The sequence below is a fragment of the Eptatretus burgeri genome, chromosome 10 (genome assembly GCF_056783735.1).
Source record: "Eptatretus burgeri isolate ZD-2024b chromosome 10, Ebu_testis_v1, whole genome shotgun sequence".
In the NCBI taxonomy this organism is placed as follows: domain Eukaryota; kingdom Metazoa; phylum Chordata; class Myxini; order Myxiniformes; family Myxinidae; genus Eptatretus; species Eptatretus burgeri.
This window is the reverse complement of record NC_140970.1, coordinates 52,567,892-52,590,242: the sequence shown is the minus strand read 5'-3', so window position 1 is coordinate 52,590,242 and position 22,351 is coordinate 52,567,892. Positions and strand designations below refer to the sequence as shown.

Below are 22,351 nucleotides of genomic sequence, written 5' to 3'. Positions count from 1 at the left end.
GACAGCCCCCTTCCCCATTCTATCACTGAATGAATATTGTGTAAATTTCATCATTTCAGATGCAGCAGAGACATAATCAACCGCTTCAACTTTTTGTGTTCCAATGTACAAACGAACACTATCAAACATTTTCCAGAAGAAATCATTTACGAGTGTAGCGTTTGTGTTATTCCCAGCCTTAGTGAATGTAAATTTACACAAGAAACTTTCGGATAGATTCAAATAAGTTTGTTGATTATTTATTTCAAAACTTTTTGTTCCATTTACATTCCAGTCTGTTCCAGTTATTGCATTTACCTTGAAGTAATCTTTTTTAGTGGAGTTGGAGATGATAATAGTATCATCCAAATCATAGATACTATCAATTGCTTCCATACTTGTATTTATTTCGGAAAAAAGATGTTAAAACTTTTGTAACCCTGACCCAAGTATTTGAATTATTTTCTGTCGTTCTTGGGGAGACAACTGAATTTTGCCTTTCTTAATTTCTTTTATTGCTTGTAATTTATGAGATTCCCTTTGGGCATCTTTTATACTCTTTATAGCACCCGATACATTTCCCACAGCAGAAGCAGTTGAACCAATTAGGTCTTTATGTTTAAGAATAGTTGAATCTATACCCATTAAAGTATCAATTATCCCATCTCCTCTAAATTGATGTCCAACACCCCTTTGTCTCTTAGGTTTATAGTATCCTCCACCAAGATACATAGCTTCACCATTGGAGTATGGGGAAAGGAACATCCCATCCCCTGTAATTATTTTATATTTTCCCAACTCGTGTTTCCTCACAATAACCATCGTTATTCACCATAATTCACGTAGGTGAATTCTGATGGATATAATTTCTCCATTAAAAGAAATCATGTGATTATCTTGGTCAGTTATCCTAAAATTTACTCTGTATGTGGTTTTTTCCTGACAGAGGTGGATAAACCAGATTTTTGGGTTCCATATTGAATTTATAACCAATTGGGGTTGAGTATGCGCTGAATGAAAATATTGCATTTGTTCTTATTCCATCATTATAAGCACCATCAATCAAATCACAGTGAATTAATACCAAATTTATTCCTGAGGATATTTGAATGACATTATCACTGTGAAACGTCCCATTAGTTTCAATCATTTTTGAGGAGAAACCCAATAACTCTCTAAATGAATTATCAATTGTGAAATCAACCTTGTCGTTATTTTTAAGTTTAATCGTTGATTTTGAAGAATGTTTTTGAATATCTACAACAATATTTTTTGGTTCATCACACTGTTCTTTCATAAGACGAACAATTTCGGAAGATATTTGAGAAATCTCATATGCTCCGGGTGAAACTGTTATCGTTTTGTATCCACTTCCCGGATTATAACTAAACTTGTCATTTTTCTCGGTTATATTAAATAAGGTATTATAAGTTTCCATGGACAATAAAGACGCCTCATATTCTTTTGTTGCATCAAGTTGTAGTGGGTATGGGACTGAAGATGTGTGGTTGCTTGTTGTGAAATTAAAACTAAGGATTGTGCTTCTCATCTTATTTAATATGAGATAAAATGTCTTTGTATTGTCATTTATTAATTATTTTCATGTTCATCAACTGGTCAAAAATGGCTGATGCTTCATTAAAATAATTGTTGTTTCCAGCCTTCTTACTACCTAACAACAATAACAGTCTATTAACTAATTGTGATGGGTCATTTGGAAGAAAACTAACACCTAAACCAAGGATACTTAAAGCCTGAATAATGTGTTTCTCCTTCTCATTCTTCCTACTTTTACCAGAAAGACGAACCCTATAATTAAGAGAGTCCAGCAGATCAATATATACTCCATCATCAGTATTTTCCATGTACAATGGTTGATCAAAATAATTTGATTCATCCCTCACAGTTGAACCTTGTCTTCCATCTTTTGTGAGAAGAAACATTAATCTCGGAGTTAGTTTAATAGGGGGTTGAGCAGAATTCAAGAACCTTAATTCATCATTAAATATCAATACCTTTTCTTGAACAAGATGAAATATTGCTGGTTGTTCTGTTGGAATGAATGAGTCCTGATTTGGTTTTTGAATCCACTGAATATTCATTGTTTTGAAGAGCATTCACAATATAATCAGGGGGTTGATTAATCTCTTCCAGTTGTTGAAATAATCCTTCATCATCAAAAGCTCCTATATGCCCGAATTCTTCCTCCGTCATTTGACTGAAATCTCTTAACATTTGAAGTTTTTTTCGGAGTATATTCTAATGTGGAAACTGTGGAAACATCTATAATTTTTTCTTGGGAAGTTTTTCAAAGTGCTTTGAAAAATTTCTCTTGTTTTCTTTCAAATGCTTCTTCACCCATTAGTTTCTGTCTGCATTTCTTCTTTATGTCTTCCTGTTGTTTTACAACTTTTGAAACCAACTCTTGATGTTCCTTAAATCTTCTTGCTCTTTCTTTTGCATCCATTCATTTATTGGAAAATATCATTTAATGAATTGTAAAGATCAACAGGGAAATTTTCCTTTTCTTCATCATTAAAGTAGATGTGTTCAAATAAATCCTTTTCTTTAAATATTTCATCAAATTCTTTATTAACATTAATACGAGATGTAATTTCTTCTTCACTATTACTTGTATCTCTGCTTTTCATACGTTTGCGTTGAGTTTCTTCATCAACATCAAAATCGAATGATAAAATCTTAACCCCGCTCAGATGTTTAATAATTTCTCATTCCTTCTGGATTAGTTTCTAATATCCCAAGACCACCAGATTTTAGTTGCTTTAACTCACTCTTACAATGTGAATATTTTGTTGAACCAAGAGAAACCTCCTCAAATATTTGACCTTCATTCCTCAATTGCATATGTTCCTCCACTGAAATATAGTAATAATCTTTACCTTATACGTCTCCAGGTCTTATTGCTCCAGTTGTTGTTGATACAATGCGTATCACGGGGTGTTTTTTCAGGAAATTTACAATATTCTCATTTGTACTATACAAGAACCTTGATTTATGAAAGTTTTTTTCCAGAAGCAGATTTACCCACAAGATTTATAACACTGAACAACAAATTTCAAAAAAATTTTTTTACTGGAGATGTGTAAAGTGATTAAGACTAATTTGGGTACGCTGATTTCAAAAATCATAACCGTTTTGCTGTATCACGTCAGGATTTTCAGGAACAGAAATATTCCCATTGCCTAGAAGTCAGGATTTCAATGAAATTTACATATGTCTTTAACATGTCTATTTCGTACAATTGTTGTTAACTTGTGTTATATTTCTTTCTTTCAGATAAAGATGAGTAGGCGTTCCTGTACCAATCATCCTGACAACTTCTGTTATGTCTGTGGTCGGTATACCAAAAAAGATCAACAGCGAAGTATATCTACAGCAGTGAAAATGAAGGCCGCCTACTTTCACTACTTCGGGTGTAAGGTGGGGGACCAAGAACAGAGCTGGGCACCACACATCTGCTGCACAAGCTGTCACACAACCTTGACTCAGTGGTTGGTGGGCAAGCGCGCGAGCATGCCATTTGCGGTGCCCATGATATGGTGTGAGCCGCAGAATCATCATGATGATTGTTATTTCTGCTGCACAAGCATCGCCGGCTTCAACAAGAAGAATAAAGGTCACATCAAGTACGCTGACTGCGTCTCTGCTCGAAAACCTGTGCCTCATGATGACGAGAACCCCGTTCCAACACCTCCAGCTGATCAGAACATAGCTGTAAGCAGTGGTGAAGAGGATGGTGATGATGAACCTTTTGAATCCGACACTCAAGAATCACACCTTCTGAACCAGGGAGACTTAAATGATCTTGTAAGAGATATCTCACTGTCAAAGGCGAAGGCAGAGCTGCTTGGATCAAGGCTGCAGCAGTGGAATCTACTTGAACCTAACACCAAGATATCCTTGTTCAGAGCACGTCACAGAGACATGGCTGAGTTCTTTGAGATGGAAGACACGATGACATTCTGCAGTGACATCACGGTCTGTTGAAAGAACTTGGGTGTGATCACGATCCTGCAGACTGGCGCCTCTTCATCGACTCGGGGAAGAACAGCTTGAAGGCTGTTTTGCTCCACAATGGCAACGAGAAACCATCAGTCCCACTGGCTCACGCGTTCGGCATGACAGAGACCTATGAGACTATGCGGCAGCTGCTTGATTCCATCAAGTACAATGACTTCAACTAGCACATCTGCGGAGACTTGAAAGTGGTGGTGCTGTTGTTAGGGCTGCAGTCAGGCTACACGAAATACATGTGCTTCCTTTGTCTCTGGGATAGCAGAGACGACAAGAATCACTGGACGAAGAAAGATTGGGAAGAGCGAAAAGAGCATGTACCTGGTCGACACAACGTGAAGCATGTCGCCCTTGTCGACCCAGCCAAGGTTTTCCTTCCACCACTCCACATAAAGCTCGGCTTGATGAAAAGTTTTGTATGGGCAATGGATCTGAATGGGCGTGGGTTTTTATACCTCAAGGAAAAGTTTGGCAACACCTTGTCGGAGGTCAAGATCAAGGCTGGTGTCTTTGTTGGACCGCAAATCCGACAGATTATGAAGGACGAAACTTTTCCGACAACTCTAAACCCCAAAGAGCTGGCAGCGTGGAGGAGCTTCAAAGCTGTGACGGACAACTTCGTGGGGAACGAGCGCGCGGACAACTATGAAGAAATAGTGCAGCAGCTGCTGGAGTCCTTCAGGAAACTTGGCTCCAGGATGTCCCTGAAAATCCATTTCCTACACCAGCACCTGAACTTCTTCCCTGACAACTTGGGAGCAGTCTCGGACGAGCACGGCGAGCGATTCCACCAAGAGATTTCACTCATGGAGACGCGTTACCAAGGGCGGCACAACCCGAACATGATGGGCGATTTCTGCTGGTTCCTGCATCGTGAAACTGGCACAGAGCAGCACAAACGCAAAGCCAAATGCCTAAAGCATTTTTAATTACATTCTAGTGGAGTTTTTCTGTAATTTCTATAATTTTGAAGCATTCATGATGAAATAAATGAATAAATGAATTTTTGTAAATTTCATTGAAATCCTGACTTCTAGGCAATGGGAATATTTCTGTTACTGAAAATCCTGACGTGATACAGCAAAACGGTTATGATTTTTGAAATCAGCGTACCCAAATTAGTCTAAATCACTTTACACATCTCCAGTAAAAAAATTTTGTTGTTCAGTGTAATAATAGTTGTCATTTATATATGTAATTGTAAATAAAATAAAAAATATATCCCTTAACATCTCATCTTGTTTCACAACAATATATTTATATTTTTCAGTCGTGTGCTTCATATAATCCCCAAATTCCTTTTTACTGCAAAATGTAGAACAATTGTCTCTCCAAAAATTGTTTATATCAATTGAATTTAACTTGAATAAAATGAAAGTATTAGCATTGTTTCTGATGGAATGAGAAGAGAGTTGAAAGTATGATTGACTGAGATAAATACAATTACAAGAAGAATGTCTTGTGTAGTTGCTGTCCATTACCGTTTGGTTTCTCTCATTAACACAATCATCAAAGATAACGAGGTTCTTTTTTAGTTATCCAAATCTTGGGGAGAAGGTATATCATCCGTATTATCACTAAGAATACAAGTTATCGGTTTTAATTTCTGTTTATATCTCTGTCTATCACAAAATAGTTGTATTATATCTTCAATGTTGTAATCATTTAGTTTGTTTTGAAGTTTAAATAAACCGATTATATCTTCTTTTTGAAGACCAGCATTAAAACCTTGTGAGAGTAGTTGATACTCAAGTTGAAAACTCGACTTTGTGAAAATTATTAAATTATCATAATCTAAAAAGTTGGGAGTAAGGAGCATCTTTAAAAGTAAGCAGGTTTTACCACATCCGCTTGAACCAACTATGAGACATCTTAATGAATTTGGAAGATTTTTATGATTGTTAAATTTTATCGTATTTTCCCAAATGGGTAAAAAAATCATTCATTTATATATTTGGAAAACAGGTTATTTAATTTATTTTGGCTTTTTTAGAAACTCTATATTTTATCCTAAGTTTGGGTTTAATTTCAAGATAATCCATTGTTTTATTCATACAATATCTTGTGTTGATATTTCCCTGAAAATGACAATCGTGAATAATATATAACAACAATCCTTTGAACATTTCTCTTATACGTTCAGTTTCTTCCATTGTAAGGAAAGGTGTGTTATCACCCTCATACTTTATATTCATTTCTCTAATCAATCTTGTAAAGTAATTCATTTTTGGTGTTAATATAAAAGAATTCTTTTCGTTTTTATATTTTTTATTGTCATTAATTAGAAGATAATCACAGAATATACATTGTTTATAGGATTTTGACTGTGTTTAATCTCCGTCTTTCACACGCCGGACAATTCTAAAATTTGTCATATGGAGAAACAGGCAATTCAAGAGGCTCACAATCTAGCATATTTTCAAGTAAAACTTTACTTAAACTAAAATTCATCTTCGGTATCATCTTCGGTGCTTTCACAATAATCTATAAAACTACTTTCATAACTATCGTTTGAACACAAACTCTCAGTATCATAACTGTCATTTGAACGCAAACTCTCGGTATCATAACTGTCATCACTCTCATAATCTTTAAAATCTTCAGTTGAATAATGACTCGTATTTAATTTGTAGAAAAAACATTACCATTGATATCTATATACTTTTTTTCATGAACAGATTCAACTACTACATTTTTTATATTTAAGGTAATTTTAAAATGATCCTTAACTACTATTGAACGAAATGTCATTTCACCTGATATATTAACATCCTTTATTTCATTAGGATTTACATCTTTAGGGTTGTTGAAAAAAATACAAATTTCTCCTTGCATATTACAGATGGTCTTATCTTTACTTTCTAAAGCTTCATCCATAAGGTTTTTATTTTTTGATACTTTTTCTTGTTTCATTGCTTTTTCTAGTTTTGAATATATTACCAGAAGGAGAGGAGAAACATTTGTTAGAGATACTTTAATTGATGTTCTTCCAGATATACTAAAAGCCCTTCCACTGAAGGAAATTGAAGAACTCATATTATTCACCATAATTGTTTTTATTCAAAAGTTGTTATATTTATCTTTGTTCAATTTTACATCCTTGACATATGTCTCAGTATCTTTTACAAATGAAGAGATTGATTAAAACTTGTCTTTTGTGTCTTGAAACATTGTATTTATTAAGTGAAAAAAGTTGGAGGATAAAATGGTTTTAAGCGCAGATTCACCTATAATTAAACAAAATTTTCATCAAGAACATTTTATTTTAAGAAAAGTTTTATTATATAAATATGGTGAATACAACGTACTGCGATGTTTGTAATCACAAATATAAATGTTATAAAAACACCTTCAAACCAACAAACACACATTCAATCTTTTCAGACAAATATCTCCACTTGACCAAGAAACAAAACACTGACAGATGTGATCATGATATTCGTTTTTTTTTAATTATAATAAACACCTTCAATCACGCAAACACAAGAACAATGAAGAAAGGGAAGCTAAATTCTCCATTGAAAACACTGATGGGGCATTTAAAGGGCACATAAAAATAAGATTGTTTCGTTTTCAAGACCCTGGACCATCTTCAATCATGGAAGTTGTTGATATGGTTAAACAAAGTTTTGAAAAAAAACAAAAAACACATTAAGTGAAATGAAAACTTAAAGTTTTATACGGGAGTAAAATGGAAAATGGTAAGACAAGACGATGAAACTACTCCCGATATGAGGACAAACCCTCACTATATCTCATCATTTCAAGATTTTATAAGATGTGATGTTTACGATGAACTCCAGAGACAAGAACAAGATGTTGATAACACTGTTGTAGGTAGTGGATTTAGTATCACAAAAATAATCGTTTTAGATATACACATCTTAAAATCAGATCCTCTTCAAGCTTCTTCTTGTATTGATTTACCAAAAGAGATAAAACTTAAGAAAGTGGTTGTTAATATTCAAAACAAAGATAATAAATGTGTTCTATGGTCTGTTCTTACTCACTTACATCCTCCACAATGGAATCCTGAAAGGGTTGAACATTAAAAGAAATACGAGAATACATTAAATGTTAAAGATTTAAAGTTTCCAATGTTATTGAGAGATATTCCTAAATTTGAGAAAATGAATAATCTATCTGTTAATGTATATGGATTAACGGATACAAACAAAGTTCAGATATTAAAAATTGGAAACAACTATAAAAATGATGAAACACACATTGACCGTCTCCACTTTACTTCAAAGGAAAAATCACATTATGCTTTCATCAAAAATTTCTCAAGATTTACCAAATCACAACTATATAAGAGAAAATGTAAAACGTATCCTTGTAAGAGATGTCTCAACTCCCTTCACACAAAAGAACGATTAAATCAACATTCAAAATATTGTAGTAATCATAAATCAACCGTAATTAATTTACCAAAAGCAGGTTCAAACATGTCATTCAAAGATTTTAACAAATCTATAAAACATCCCTTTGTGATATATGCTGATTTTGAAAGTATCCTTGAAAAGATAGATACTGTTTCTCCAAATCCAAATAAATCATACACAAATAAATATGAAAAACATACTCCTTGTGGTTTCTGTTATTATATCAAATAATCTGTTGGTGATGAATACAACAAGTTAGAACTTTATAGAGGAGAATATGCCTCAGAGGAGTTTGTAAGACAATTGGAAAAAGACTGTATCAGACAAAGAGAAATAATGGTGAAAACATATAAACCAATGTCATTAACAAAGGGAGAGAAAAAGGAATTTAGAAAGAACAGTATCTGTCATATTTGTGAGGACAAAATTGAGGGAGATGTCAAGGTTAGGGATCACTGTCATCTTACTGGTAAATATAGAGGTCCAGCTCATTCCCATTGTAATCTTAATTACAAGCCTCCAAATTTTATTCCTGCCTTTCTTCACAACAACGCTCACTATGACACACATCTATTTATAAATTAACTTTCAAAGACATCTGGAGATATTTCTGCCATTCCTAACACAGATCAAAAATACATCTCATTCACAGAAACAATTCATACACCCCCATAACCCATATCAGATTTCTTGACACATACAAGTTTATGTCAAGTCCAATATCTAACTTAGTATCAAATCTAAAAAAGTTCCCGAATCTTAAATCACATTTCTCAAATCAAGAAGAGATTGATCTCTTATCACAAAAGGGAATATATCCATATGACTATCTGGATTCATTTGAGAAGTTTAAAGAAACACAACTTCCTTCAAGGGAAAGTTTCTATGGAAAGTTAAATAAAACTCATATTTCCGATAGAGATTATACACAAGCTAAAAAGGTTGAGGAGAAGTTTAATATAAAGAATCTTGGAGAATATCATGATTTGTATCTTAAAACTGATGTATTGTTATTGGTTGATGTGTTTGAAACGTTTAGAACAGTCTGTCATAATAAAAATTCTTATGGATTAGACCCCGTTCACTATTACACAGCCCCGGACTTGTCTTGGAGTTTTATGTTCAAAATGACAAAAAAAAAATTGGAATTAATCAGTGATATAGATATGCTTTTAATGATAGAGAAGGCTAAAAGAGGAGGAATATCTCAAGTATGTTCCAAGAGATATGCTAAAGCAAATAATAAATATCTTCCTGATTATAATAAGAATGAGGACAACTCTTACCTGATGTATTATGATGCTAGCAATTTGTATGGGTGGGCTCTGTCTCAATCTTTACCTAATGGAAAACTTAAATTGGTTAAAGAAAATCATTATGAAAAAGTTTTACTTGACATTGTTATCTCCTCTCAAAAAGAATTGGATGAAGCTGAAGTTGGATATTATTTTGAGGTTGATTTAAAATATCCAGAAGCACTTCATAACAAACATAAAGACTGACCTATGCCCCTGATAAAGAAAGTCCAAGAAAAGAATGGTTAAGTGATTACCAACAGTCATTTAATATAAAAGGTAAATCTCCAGAAAAACAACTAACAACATCAAATGATAAAGAAAGTTATGTTTTACATCAAAGGAACTTGAGACAATATTTATCTGCTGGGTTGAGAGTGAGAAAAAAATCATAGAATTTTGAAATTTAAACAAAGTCATTGGTTAAAGAAATATATTGATTTTAACACAAAAAGGAGAACAGAAGCAAAAACAGATTTTGAGAAAGACTTTTATAAATTAATGAAAATGCTGTATTTGAAAAGACTATGGAAAATGTTAGGAATCGACAAAACATAAGACTTTCTACATCTTGGAAGCGGGCTTCAAAGTTAATTAATAGACCAAGTTTTGATCGAGCGGAGGTGTTTTCAGAGAACCTTTGTGCTATTCATTTGAAAAAAGAGAGTATTGAAATAGATAAACCTATTTATATAGGAACATCAATTCTTGACTTGTCAAAGTCATTAATGCATGACTATTACTATAATAATTTAAAATTAAAGTATAAGGATAATTTATGTGTCATTGTTATACATGGATACAGATAGTTTTATATTAGAAATTAAGACAAGTGATGTATATGAGGATATGATTGATAATATATATATATATATATATATATATATACATATATATATATATATATATATATATATATATATATATATATATATATATATATATATATGATACAAGCAATTAGAAGTCTGATCGTATGTTGCTTTCATTAAAGAATAAAACGGTTATTGGTAAGTTTAAGGATGAATTGGGTGGAAAGGTCATGAGTGAATTTGTGGGTTTGAGATCAAAGTCTTATGCTTTTACGTATATTGATAATAATAACATTGAAAGGTGTGATAAGAAGCTAAAGGGAATAAAGAAAAATATAATCAAGGAAACAATAAACTTTCAACATTATTACAACTGTTTAACCTTAAAGAAGGAAGAGTACAGAAAAATGAATACAATAAGAAGTTATAAACATCAATTATATACAGAAGAGATAAATAAGAAAGCATTAGAAGATTTTGATGATAAAATATATATTTTAGAGAATGGAATCAAGAGTATCCCTTATGGTTATAAGTATAAGTGTTAAGGGGTGTCTTTTTACTGATTTATAAAAGATAGAACCAAGCAATAACCAAACCAAAGAGTGGAGATGTAATCAGCCTTGGTATTTAAATGGGAAACATAACGAATGTGAGACATATCAAATAAGTCTTATTGAAGAAATAACCGGGGAAAAAGTAAATAAAACAAATAAGCGGATAAATTTAATTACAAAATAAGTTGGAGGATGTCAAGAAAAAAAATTATATCCTTGAATGGACTGAAAACTTTGATGGTTATCAATTGAACAATGGAAAAACAATTTACTACAATCTCAAAATGATATGTGGCTCAGGAGGTGGTCAAACAAGAGCAGTGAGAGAAGTTTATCATTTTATTTCTGCTCAACAAAGACACATAAACCAAGAACAAGGTTCTGAAATAATATTTGTGAATATACTCGATGGTAATGAATGTAATCGGAAAATTAATTTATTACCTCGAGAAGAACATGGACAAATATTCATTGGATCACTCTTTGAGTGGAATGAAAATATAAAAGTAAATCATTACGTCTCGATTTAACATGTGTTCAATGGGGTAGAGTTCAGTATCCTATTTTGACCTGATGGGCCGAGAGTCAGAAGGGGCGGGAGAGGGAAGGGAAAAAACAGTGTGGAACAGAGACATGAGGAGATCTGTGGAAGGGAAAGGGATGGAGTGGGGAACACAAGGTAAACACGATGGATACGACAGGGACTTTGAGGAAAGGGGGTGGGGGGGGGGAGAAAATCATTCTCCTATTTAACATTAGTTTCTATGGGAGGGGGAAAAAATCATTCTCATGTTTAAGGTTTTTTAGGGGTTGTCAGAGAGTTTCCCCTATACATTTGTATGGGAGGGGAGGAATCAGTCTCCTGTTATGGGTTTTTCCGGGGTTGATCCAGAGAGTTTTCCCCCTTTTACCCATTCATTTGCATGGATGCCTTTGAAGCCCCATAAGGGGCAAGGTCAAAAATGATACTGCTCGGGCACCTTCTTGCCTTGTGGTGATCACTACCAAGTTTGGTGAATTTCTGCACAACAGTTTAGGAGGATATAGCATGATGGCCAAACGGACAGGCAAACACAGACAGACATAAAGACATAGACAGACAGAAAGACAGATGGAGCTGATAACAATATCTCCCTGTTTTGTTTTCTTTAAGCATGGGGATAATGAAGGCATCAGTCATAGAATGACGAGCAAGACTTCTCCTGTTTACTCAAACCTTGGATCTTCACATCAGTATGAAGGTGGAACAAAATGGAGGTTATTTTAGACTCCTCGCTATAAAGTCTATGTGACAGTTCAACTTGTGAAGTATAATACTCAGGATTGACAAATTCAGTTTGGTCGAGACATGGTCCCTTTTGTTTCATCTTTCCAGCAAATGGTCAATCAATTCTGTACTCAATGATGGTGTGTTGGATTATGCAAATTAAGCTTTTGTCCTTAATCCAATGTCAGGTCACATCACATACACTTCTCGAAACAAGCACTGTATTTCAAGATATTTTGCATGAGATAGCCCAAAGGTAAAAACACATGTGCAGAACTAATGTTGAAAATCTACTTTGCACACATCCTTTGAGGGAGGCATTGTTGTCTTTGTAAATCTAAAAATATCTCTGCTTCCCCATATCTCTCACCTGTTAAAATGTTTCTGTTAAGTAAACCGCATTTATTATACAATTAATGATCAGTTTAAATCGTATCAGTTCACGTCTTTTCATTTTAATGCCGTTGGCAAATAGGGGACATCATTATCAGTTTAATGTTGTCAACAAAATTGTTTCTTTTCACTTGTAAATTGCTTGATCCCTCCCTACGTTGTGTTTTTGTGCACCGTACAGGCCTGTAAGGTATAAAAATGGAGAGCCTGAGGTGTTCTGGTGAAAGCAAACCACGTGATCAGGAACTTTCTCGAATCACGGTTACTCGTGGCAGATTCGCTACCGCCCAACCACATGACAGACGAAATAATGAGGAAACCTCAACCGGTGATCGGGTTTATTCTCTCATGTGTATGATATTTTTGTGTTTTTTTGTCTCTAATACATATTTTTGTCTCTAATATGTATGAAGTCGATCACACAATTGGACGATGAGGTGGTCACTTCTACCTCTTCGTCTCCACAACTCCACCACTTGCCTCTCCACCTACCTCAACTCACTCAAGCCACATCTCCCCCAATGTAAATGTGAGCAAATATACCCTATGTAAATATTTATGTACCTAATAAACTATAAGTACCAAGTACATGTCTTGTTTTATTATATTATGCAACAAAGTATATCATTTTTATTTGTGTGTAAAGCCTGATGTTGGCTTAACGGCTCAGGGGACTAGCTTAAGATTTTAGGGTCATGAATTAAAGCCCATGTCATGCCGTTATATAACACCAGGTGGGTTGACTAAGCCTGTCATCCTTCCGAGGTCGGCAAAATGTGTACTAGCTTACTGGAAACAGGGGGCACTGCATCAGCAACGCAGCCACACTCCCAGCAATCATGCAACCAGCAGCCACAGGCTACATATGACATAATAATTTGTGTATAAATATATCTTGTACTTACTTTCCTCTTTATTTAGTGTTATTCTTCCTCATTAAACTGTATAATTTGTGATTTATTAAGACTTTGCATATGAAGTATTGGAGTGCTGGGATGCATCTCCTGTATTTTAGCCAATTGTTATGGGAAATAGCTGATCAATTAACGTCGTGTTATCCAGGAACGTAACCCTGCCTTAAATTGATCATTCCCAGGAAATATGTTTGACTTCTGATGTACCAGTCTTTACAGATCATCCGTGCTGCCAAAGCTGTTTCTTGGCAAAGGTCATACAGGGTGGTTGGATGTTGCCTTCCCAGCATTGTATGTCCATGCTCTATCCTTTTAAATGCTGAGCATCAAGCAAGGATGCAGCACATATCATTTATAAAGTCTTTGGTATGACTCGAACGGGGTTTGAACCACCAACCTCCCAGACTCCGAGTGGACGCTCTAACCATTACGCCACCAAGTCTGGTTATTACAAATTGAGTTTTATATTTTACTTACATACATTATTGCTCAATGAAGAGTGAAAATAAAGTTCCAATTCCAGATAAGCTAAAAATACAATAGGGACAAAAAGTTTTTGAAAATCGATTTTTTTTTAATTAAAAAAAAAACTCCTTTGCGGCCGTTGTAATTGATGAAGACAGATCACGTGCGAGTCATTTGTTGTGGCTACTTTAATGGCTGAAAAGTCAAATTGCATATTTGATTCCTTGACCAGATCAATCACCTACCCAGTTTCCTGGCTATATGTTGGTATCAGGCAGGTTTGTTTTGTATTCTTGTTCTTCTTGTATTCTCTGCTCTTAAAATTTGTGAGAACAGTTCAACAATCACATTTCCATCTCACTCTGTCCTTCCACATTTCAGTCTTAATATGTTGTAGGTTTCCAGGTTTGCTTCAAGGTGTCCTTGTACCATTTTGTTGCCCTTGATTCTGGCAGCCACAAGCCAACTCAAGAGTATAAAGCAGTTATTGGAATTCAGTTATTTCTCTTCCATACTTGGTAGCCCACCATCCCTCTGGCCTTGGTGATCATACAAACCTTTTATTCCTGTTAGGTTAATACCTTCCATCACCTCGTTTTTTGGAATGTAGTACTGAAAGTTAACTGATATTCAAGATCATTCATACATGACATTGCAAAACTCTATAAAGTTGATTGATTTGTCAACTGTGTAAAATGGTGCATGGTACCTACAATATATATGCCACGTTTTCACGCCATACAGAAGTGATGACCAGATGATAGCTTTGTATATGTTCAGCCTCGTTTTTGTTATATTTCACACTGATCCCATACTCTATTCTTCAGTTGAAGGACACAAACGTTTTTGTGTTTTCTGGTCAATATTACAGTTGCTAACTTCAAGCATGGATCCATCTAAGGGGATGGGGATTGGGCTCGTGTTAGCCGTGACCTGTTTTTTGATAAATAAAATGCTGGTTACCTCTTTCTACGAAAACTTCCGGAATCTGAAGCTGGGGTGGACATTCCACTCGCCCTGCTAGTTGCTTCCTCTTCTTCATCCTCTTCATTTTCTTCTTTTTCTTCTTCCTCTTCTTCCTCTTCCTCTCTCTCATGTGGCTGGGTTACCACATGTAGTAATTCCCGCTTTTTTAACTGAAAATAAAGACACTATTAAAAGCATATAACCACAATCTAAGACCATATAAATCATCATAATATAATGGGTGTAAGCCTGGAACTTCTAACACACTTTTCTCCGAACATATTCTATTCATACTTCCGAAATATTCACATTATGTGTTCCATGTATTTATGCAGGTGATAGCGGATTCAAAAAAATCGAATATCGTAATCATAATATTAATATAATCATAATCATCATAATATAATGGGCAGAAGACTGGAGCTTCTCGCGCACTTTTCTCCAAACATATTCTGTTCATACTTCCAAAATCTTCACATTATGTGTTCCATGTATTTACGCAGGTGATAGCGATTCAAAAAAAAATCGAATATAGAAAGAATTTTCAGAGGGAAACGATGACGTCAATCAGCAGCATTCGGCGGCAAACCGACGGCCGGGTCCCAGATGACGTGCTTTACTTAACTAAGTCCATGAGTTCAGGACGTTTGTTCAACTCAGCATTTACGACTTTTATCCTGCCATGTCATTAATATGTTCATGGAGGTAATATAGAAACAATGAATATGTCAGATTGTTCGTGTTACTCATCTGGCACTATGTGTCAAGGCCAACAATCTAAAGTGACCGGTCTCAAACACTACCATGGGCACCTAGACACGCCACCAATATGAACTGAGCTGTTGAATGTGGCGCAAAACATCCAACGAAACTACCGTAACCGAGTATTGTGATCCATCCTGTTCCCTATACCCGTCGGAGACGGGTACATCTGCTAGTGTTTTTAATGTAATTACACACATGGGATAAAGTGTGGGGTGGGGGGAGGTAGCCTCCGGTGGTGTATGTGTGCCAATGAATTTGCACCTTCAATTTCATCTTGACAGGGTGGATTATGTGGCAACACATGTGAGGGTGCATGTCAATCAAATAGAGCTGCATGCAGTTCCATAAGTCTGTGTTTTCACAACTACCACCACTCCCCCCCATCTCTCCTTTTTACGATTTATTTTTAGGAAAGCAGGTAAGCGGAAATGCATGGGGCTGTATTTTCCCACACGCGGCTTCAAATTTGGCCAAACATCATGTAATTGTTGGTGCAGTTTGGCAGCTGCTTCAGTGATAAAGGCTGCGGAAATTGTTAACGTGTTATGAGGAACTGTCTCAAAGGTGATGTCAGCCTGGGAAAAACAAGGAAAGATGTCATCATTGAGGGACAACAGTGGGTGGAAGCACATACTCGACAAGTGTGATGCACGAGCATTAGTCCAGACTATGAAGCGAAACAGGAGAGCCATGGCAGACAAACTGTGTGCGTTGTTCAACGTGGGTCGTAAGCAACCTGCATCATCGAAAACTGTCAGAAGGGAACTTCACAGGGTGGGATACCATAGCCGAGTTGATATGCACAAGCTGCTCATAACACCTGGCAACGCCCGTTTGCAGGTCCATTGGTGCAAGGAGCATAGGAGAAATGTGATATGATATGGTCTGATGAGTCGTCCTTCACCATGTTCTCGACGAATGGATGTGTGCACATGTGGCAACAGCCCATGCAGCTTTGCAGCTCTAAGTGCCTGGTTCCAACAGTAAAAGGTTCTGGTGGTTCTATAATGGTGTGGGGTGCATTTTCCTGACATGGCATGGGTCTACTCATTGCATTAGAAGGTAGGGTTAATGCGGTGGGCTACATTACTGTCCTGAGCGATCATCTGCATCCCATGATGCAGCATTTCTTCCCTGCTGGGATGGGTGTCTTTCAGGACAATGATGCTCCAGTGCACAGGGCATGTGTTGTCACCGGGTGGTTTGAGGAGCATGAGGACGAAGTTCTCCATCTTCCATGGAACTCCCATTTTGACCTCAATCCCATAGAGCATTTTTGGGACTGTATGGAGAGGCGCCAAAGACAACAGTTTCCGCCTCCATCAAACCGACGTGAATGGGAGGACTTCCTTGTGGATGATTGGTGCCATATTCCTGCAGAACAATACCAGACCCTTGTTGACTCCATGCCACCTTGTATTCAGGTTGTCCTAGATGCACATGGTAGGCCATTACCCTACTAAGTGACATTCTATTGGTGTTTCTATTGTTTTTTTGTCCACTGCCTAAGGTTAGCTTCCAAAGCCTGTCGCCGACTGGGGATCCTGCATCATGGAAAGTCTTTCGTCGGCACACCTGAAATTTGACACAAGGCCTTCATCCACAGCTTCAATGAGTATTACGCTCCCCTCTGGGCTGGCACCCCTGCCTCAAACCTTGCTCAGCTTGACAACATGAAAAACAAGTTTTCTGGAACCCCGACCCCAATATACATTTGATAATTCATATTAATATTAGGCTAACCACCGCTTTCGCAGGGAAAGTAGCCTTAAAATGCTTGTTGTTGTTGCAATTCATATTTAATATTGTTATGAGGACCGTTATTTACAATCGTACTATTAATTTGCAATTGGTCACTGGCTTTGACACCAATACAAATTTGTATTACGAATGGTAAAATGTATTACGAATGGAATTTTTTGATGCGTAGGGTTCGTAATAAAAATAATTATCGAACAAACAGTTTCAAATGGAGCACATCGCCACCATTAAAGGATTTACATTGCATCGGATGTGGCAATAAATGCGAATTGTTGCTCCCAGCTTGCAGGCTCAATGACAGAAGACACCATTTGCATTTTTGTCTCCCCCATCCCCACCTCACTTAGAATGTCGTGTGGGTATGGGCAACTTGCCAGTTTACATCAATGATTTGATACTGAGTCTCTGGGACTGACTTGCACATCCTACACAAATCGGTGGTCAATACCACCTTATTTCTGGTGTTGCACCCTCTACTCTTTCGATGTTCTGCACCCCCCCCCACCCCCACACCTCCCATCATGCAGACTTACTGCTCACCTCTTTCACCAAACAATACTAACAATGTAAATATATGGTGCAGACAATGTCTAAGGAAGTTTGAATTGACATAAACAACTTTCAACCAATTCACTGTTGTGATGGTGTGTCCTGACTCAGGTTGAGGACACAGAAGAAAAACAAGAGCAAACCAGAACTCCTGAAAGCAATGATGTGTAATTCTAAATAAAGTAGTAATAATCAATGCAGGCTTTACAGTAAACCATTTGGAAAAAACAAGGAACAAAAAAAAATGACAATGCATTCATTTTTAGCCGCATTGCGTAGCGAACGCTGGCTCTAAGAGAGCTCCGCGTTGTTGTTGTTGTTGTTGTTCTTCTTCTTCTTCTGGTGAAGACAAAACCTTTTTGGGGTGAGAATAGGGAGTGAAGCAGGCAGGGAGGCTACATGGAGGTACCTGATGCCCTGAGGCATCTGATGCCCTAAACGCACTTGACGCACTAAAGGCACTTGATGCCCTGGGGCCACCTGATGCCCTGGGGCCACCTGATGCCGTGGGGCCACCCGATTCCCTGAAAGCACTCAATGCCCTGGAAGCTAGCATAGCAAGGAGATTGACTGGTGGAATGACGTGGCTCTTGGACATATTTGTCCTTGTTTTGCTTGCAAAGGCAGGCACTACAAAGCTAGCACATGTGATCCTGAACACCATACCTGGAATAGATGCTGCAGACGCACAGCACGTTTAAAGATGGTTGAGGATGACATGTTGAAATGTTTTGCATTCTCCAACATAAGCATGACATCACTTTCTAAGGCTGCAATACTCTTGTACTGGCCAGCACGAAGCTTGCTCCTGAAAATGCAGCAAATCAAATGATGCATTAAGCAAAACTCTCACCTTTAAAGAAGAAAAACTTTATCTTAGCTTTGAAAAGTTTAGAGGAACAATGAGCACGACTCCTCAAAAAGTCAAATAAACGTTCCACCACAGTAAACATAATGCCGTTTTGATGAACTGGGACTGACACAGATAAATCAAAATGTAAGTAGTTACCTGCACCACCGATGGTGGACGGAGGTTATGTTTTCACCCGTCTGTTTGTCTGTCTGAGAACAGGATGTCTCAAAAGGTTGTGGCCGGATTTGGATGAAACTTGGTGGACAGGTTCGGTGTGTGCCAAGCACGAATTGATTAGACTTAGGTGAAAATCCAAATCCGGATACTAGAATCTACTATAAATGGATGTGTGTACGTGTGTACGTGTGTGCGTGTGTGTGTGCGTGTGTGCGTGTGTGCGTGTGTGTCAGACTTTTTGTCTATCAATTATGTACGTCTATTCATTAATTACGCACAATTGGAAGGTACCTTTTGACCCTTTAGACTGCTGAGACCCCTTCCAACTTTGAAGACCCTTAAAACCTCCAAGACTTTGAAGACCCTGAGGACCCCAAATTCCCTGAGGACTCAACAGTCCCAAAAATTCCCCGAGGACCCAAAAGTCCCAAAAATTCCCCAAGGTCCCAAATGTCCTTGAGGACCCAAAAGTCTCCAAGGACCCAAAAGTCCCAAAAATTCCCTGAGAACCCAAAACTTCCTGAGGACACAAAAGTCCGAGGACCCAAACGTCCCTAAAAATTTTTGAGGACCCAAAAGTACCAAAAATTCCCCGAGGACCCATAATTCCCAAAAAGTCACCAAGGACCCAAAAGTCCAAAAAATTCCCCGAATACCCAAAAAGTCTCCATGGACCCAAAAGTCCCTGAGGACCCAAAAGTTCCACAAGACCCAAAAGTCCCAGAGGACCCAAAGACCAAAAACAACCCCAAAAGAATGTAGATCCTGTAAAGTGTAAACCATTTAGGATTCTTCGAGACGACATAAAATCCATCATAATTCCCATGTTTTAAACGCACACCATGTTAAGGTAGATAAAGCAGCTTAATACGTATGTCCTTCTACCATGGCATGACATTCTAATTACAAAAACAATAACATTGGAACAAAGCATATATTAATTAACACAAATAATATTTACAACAATAATAAGAATGGTTGTATAATGTGGCAATAATAATAACCAACATATAATCCCCACGTTGGCCCCAAGTACATCTGGGCTGAGTGAAAGGCAAGCTAATGCAGTACAGCAGGCGGGTATGCAACAAGGCTGTGAAGACCAATGAAAATTCGGACCAACGGGCCCACTAGTTACCCTGCGCTTGTGAAGCAAAAAAATCAGGGTTAGGCATTCAGTTGTGAACGCGCGTACGTGTGGCGCACGTGCATGCATTTTTAAAATTCATTTTCACAACCGTTGGTCCGATTGACATGAAATTTTACCACAGGAGTGCCTCCACCTATACATTTTTTTGTATTCATAATTATGACGTCATAGGTCACGTGGTACGGACGCCATCTTGGAAAAAAGTTACACCTCCATATCTGCCAAACCGCTCAATGAAAAAAATTGAAACATGGCTCATTGTCAAGAAGTCCCAATGGGGAATAAGATATGTTGATGATGGTGTCATCAGTGCCTTCATTATGATGTCATAATTCGACAAGTACAACACTTATCCGATAATTATGAAATTTTTTTCTCAGCAACTATTGGTCTGATGGACACGAGATTTTTGCCATAGGAGCGCCCCTTTCGGCCAATCACAGGGGCGACGAGCGCAATTTCGCCCCAAAACCGTCCAGTAAGCGAGAGCGGATCGGAGGAGGCGGCTCCTCCCCTCTGGAGAAGGGGTGATTAATTGTCCGGGGCGATCCGGCTGAAGTGAGCTAGTTGGAGCTGGGGTTTTGGTCTGCCAGATCGCCTGGCCTTGTCTGCTGGCACTCGCTGCTTCGTTCGCGCTCGTGCTGGTTGGCGTCCACCCTTCATTCTCCGTGCCGGACACTCAGGGTGGCATCGTGGTTGTCGGGTCGATAGAGAAGAGTTTGGTTCCGTGTGCTTGAGCGTGGCTTCGGTCTGGTCTGCGTCTGGCTGCACCCCGCGCATCCGAGGCGTCTCGTCCGGCGCATTACGACAAGCAATCGGCCAACTCAACACAGGAGGTCACCTCCTCTCGCCTCCTCTGAATTTGGCTGCCCTGGTCCGTCCTTTGGTGACCGGAGCTCCGGGAAGGGGTGGACGTCCAGCAGCGCGCTCGCGGCCAGGTAGCCAGCTGTCCTGACTCCCAGCCGAACTATCCTCCTCGGCTGGAGAGCCGAATAAAGACCGTTGAGGTCCTCCTTCTTTTGGGTATTTGTGTGTGCGTGTGTGTGTCTGTGGGCCCGTCTTCAAGTAGAATTGTTTAAGTGCCTTGTACATACCTGCATTGCTTTTAGTCGGGTTAACTCTGCGTTTGGGGTGGGGTGGGAACGGGGCCCCCATTTGCACTATCTCAGCGCGGGGGAAAGGGGGAATGGCTGGCTGGCTTGGGTCCCACGACGAGACGAGCGATCCCCCACACCGCAACCTCATCGCCGACCGCCGTCCTTCTTGCCTCGGACCCGAGCTCCCTAGCTTGAAGTTCCACCATGCTCAATCCCCTCAACTCCGCCAACGCAACACTCCTTGTCCCCAAGAGGAGCTCTCCAAGCAACTCCAAAACCCAACTCTTTTGATTCGCCTTGCGCTCGCCTTTTTATAGGCGGCAGGAGCAGCCAATATGCAAATTTTAGGATCAGAACGCGATTGGAGGCGGGGCCACGCCGCCCCCCCCCCCCCCCCGGTCAGCCATTGGTCCGGCAAAAATGGGCGTGAACCTCTCCTGATCCTAAAATTTGCATACACGGACTTCACATACACACGTTTGGAGGCGGGGCCAAACCACCCTGCGCTCGCCAATTGGACGGAGGAGAAGTGGGCGTGAAGCGTTTCTGATCCGAATTTTCCCCTCGGAAAGGCCGCCATTCGCGCTTGCGGCTCGGTGCGTTTGGCACCAATCGCCGAAGGGGCCTGAGACAGCCCGACGTTCAGTGTTCACAGGTGGTGCGGGAATGGCCGTGGAAGCGATGATATGGGATGAATTCGTGAAGGTAAAGGCGAAGGTGGTGGAGGGTCTTCTGTGGTGAGCGTTGGCGTTGTGGTTGTTGTCTGCGGGTTGGAGCGTGGTTGTAGTTGGTGATGATGGCTGGCGTGGTGGGTAAGGTGGTTGTTGTGTGATGGCGGTTGAGACGTGGTTGGTTCAAAATAACGACAGAAAAGAAAAAATGGCTAACTCAAAGCGTCGCAGCCCGGACGAATCACATAAATTCCCTCTAT

The 22,351-nt window shown here is 38.4% G+C and overlaps 1 protein-coding gene across 9 annotated transcripts in view; it reads right to left on the bottom strand.

The window, feature by feature from the left end:
* PBRM1 (polybromo 1) overlaps positions 1-22,351 on the bottom strand; it is a 256,688-nt gene that overhangs the window by 150,202 nt on the left and 84,135 nt on the right. For all 9 annotated transcript variants that reach the window (XM_085898354.1, XM_085898359.1, XM_085898355.1 and 6 more), the window contains exons 12-13: positions 18,810-18,951; positions 15,066-15,238 (exon numbers count right to left, since the gene is read on the bottom strand). In XM_085898354.1, the coding sequence (XP_085754480.1) occupies positions 15,066-15,238; positions 18,810-18,951 (315 nt within the window). The remainder of the gene's footprint in view (positions 1-15,065; positions 15,239-18,809; positions 18,952-22,351) is intronic.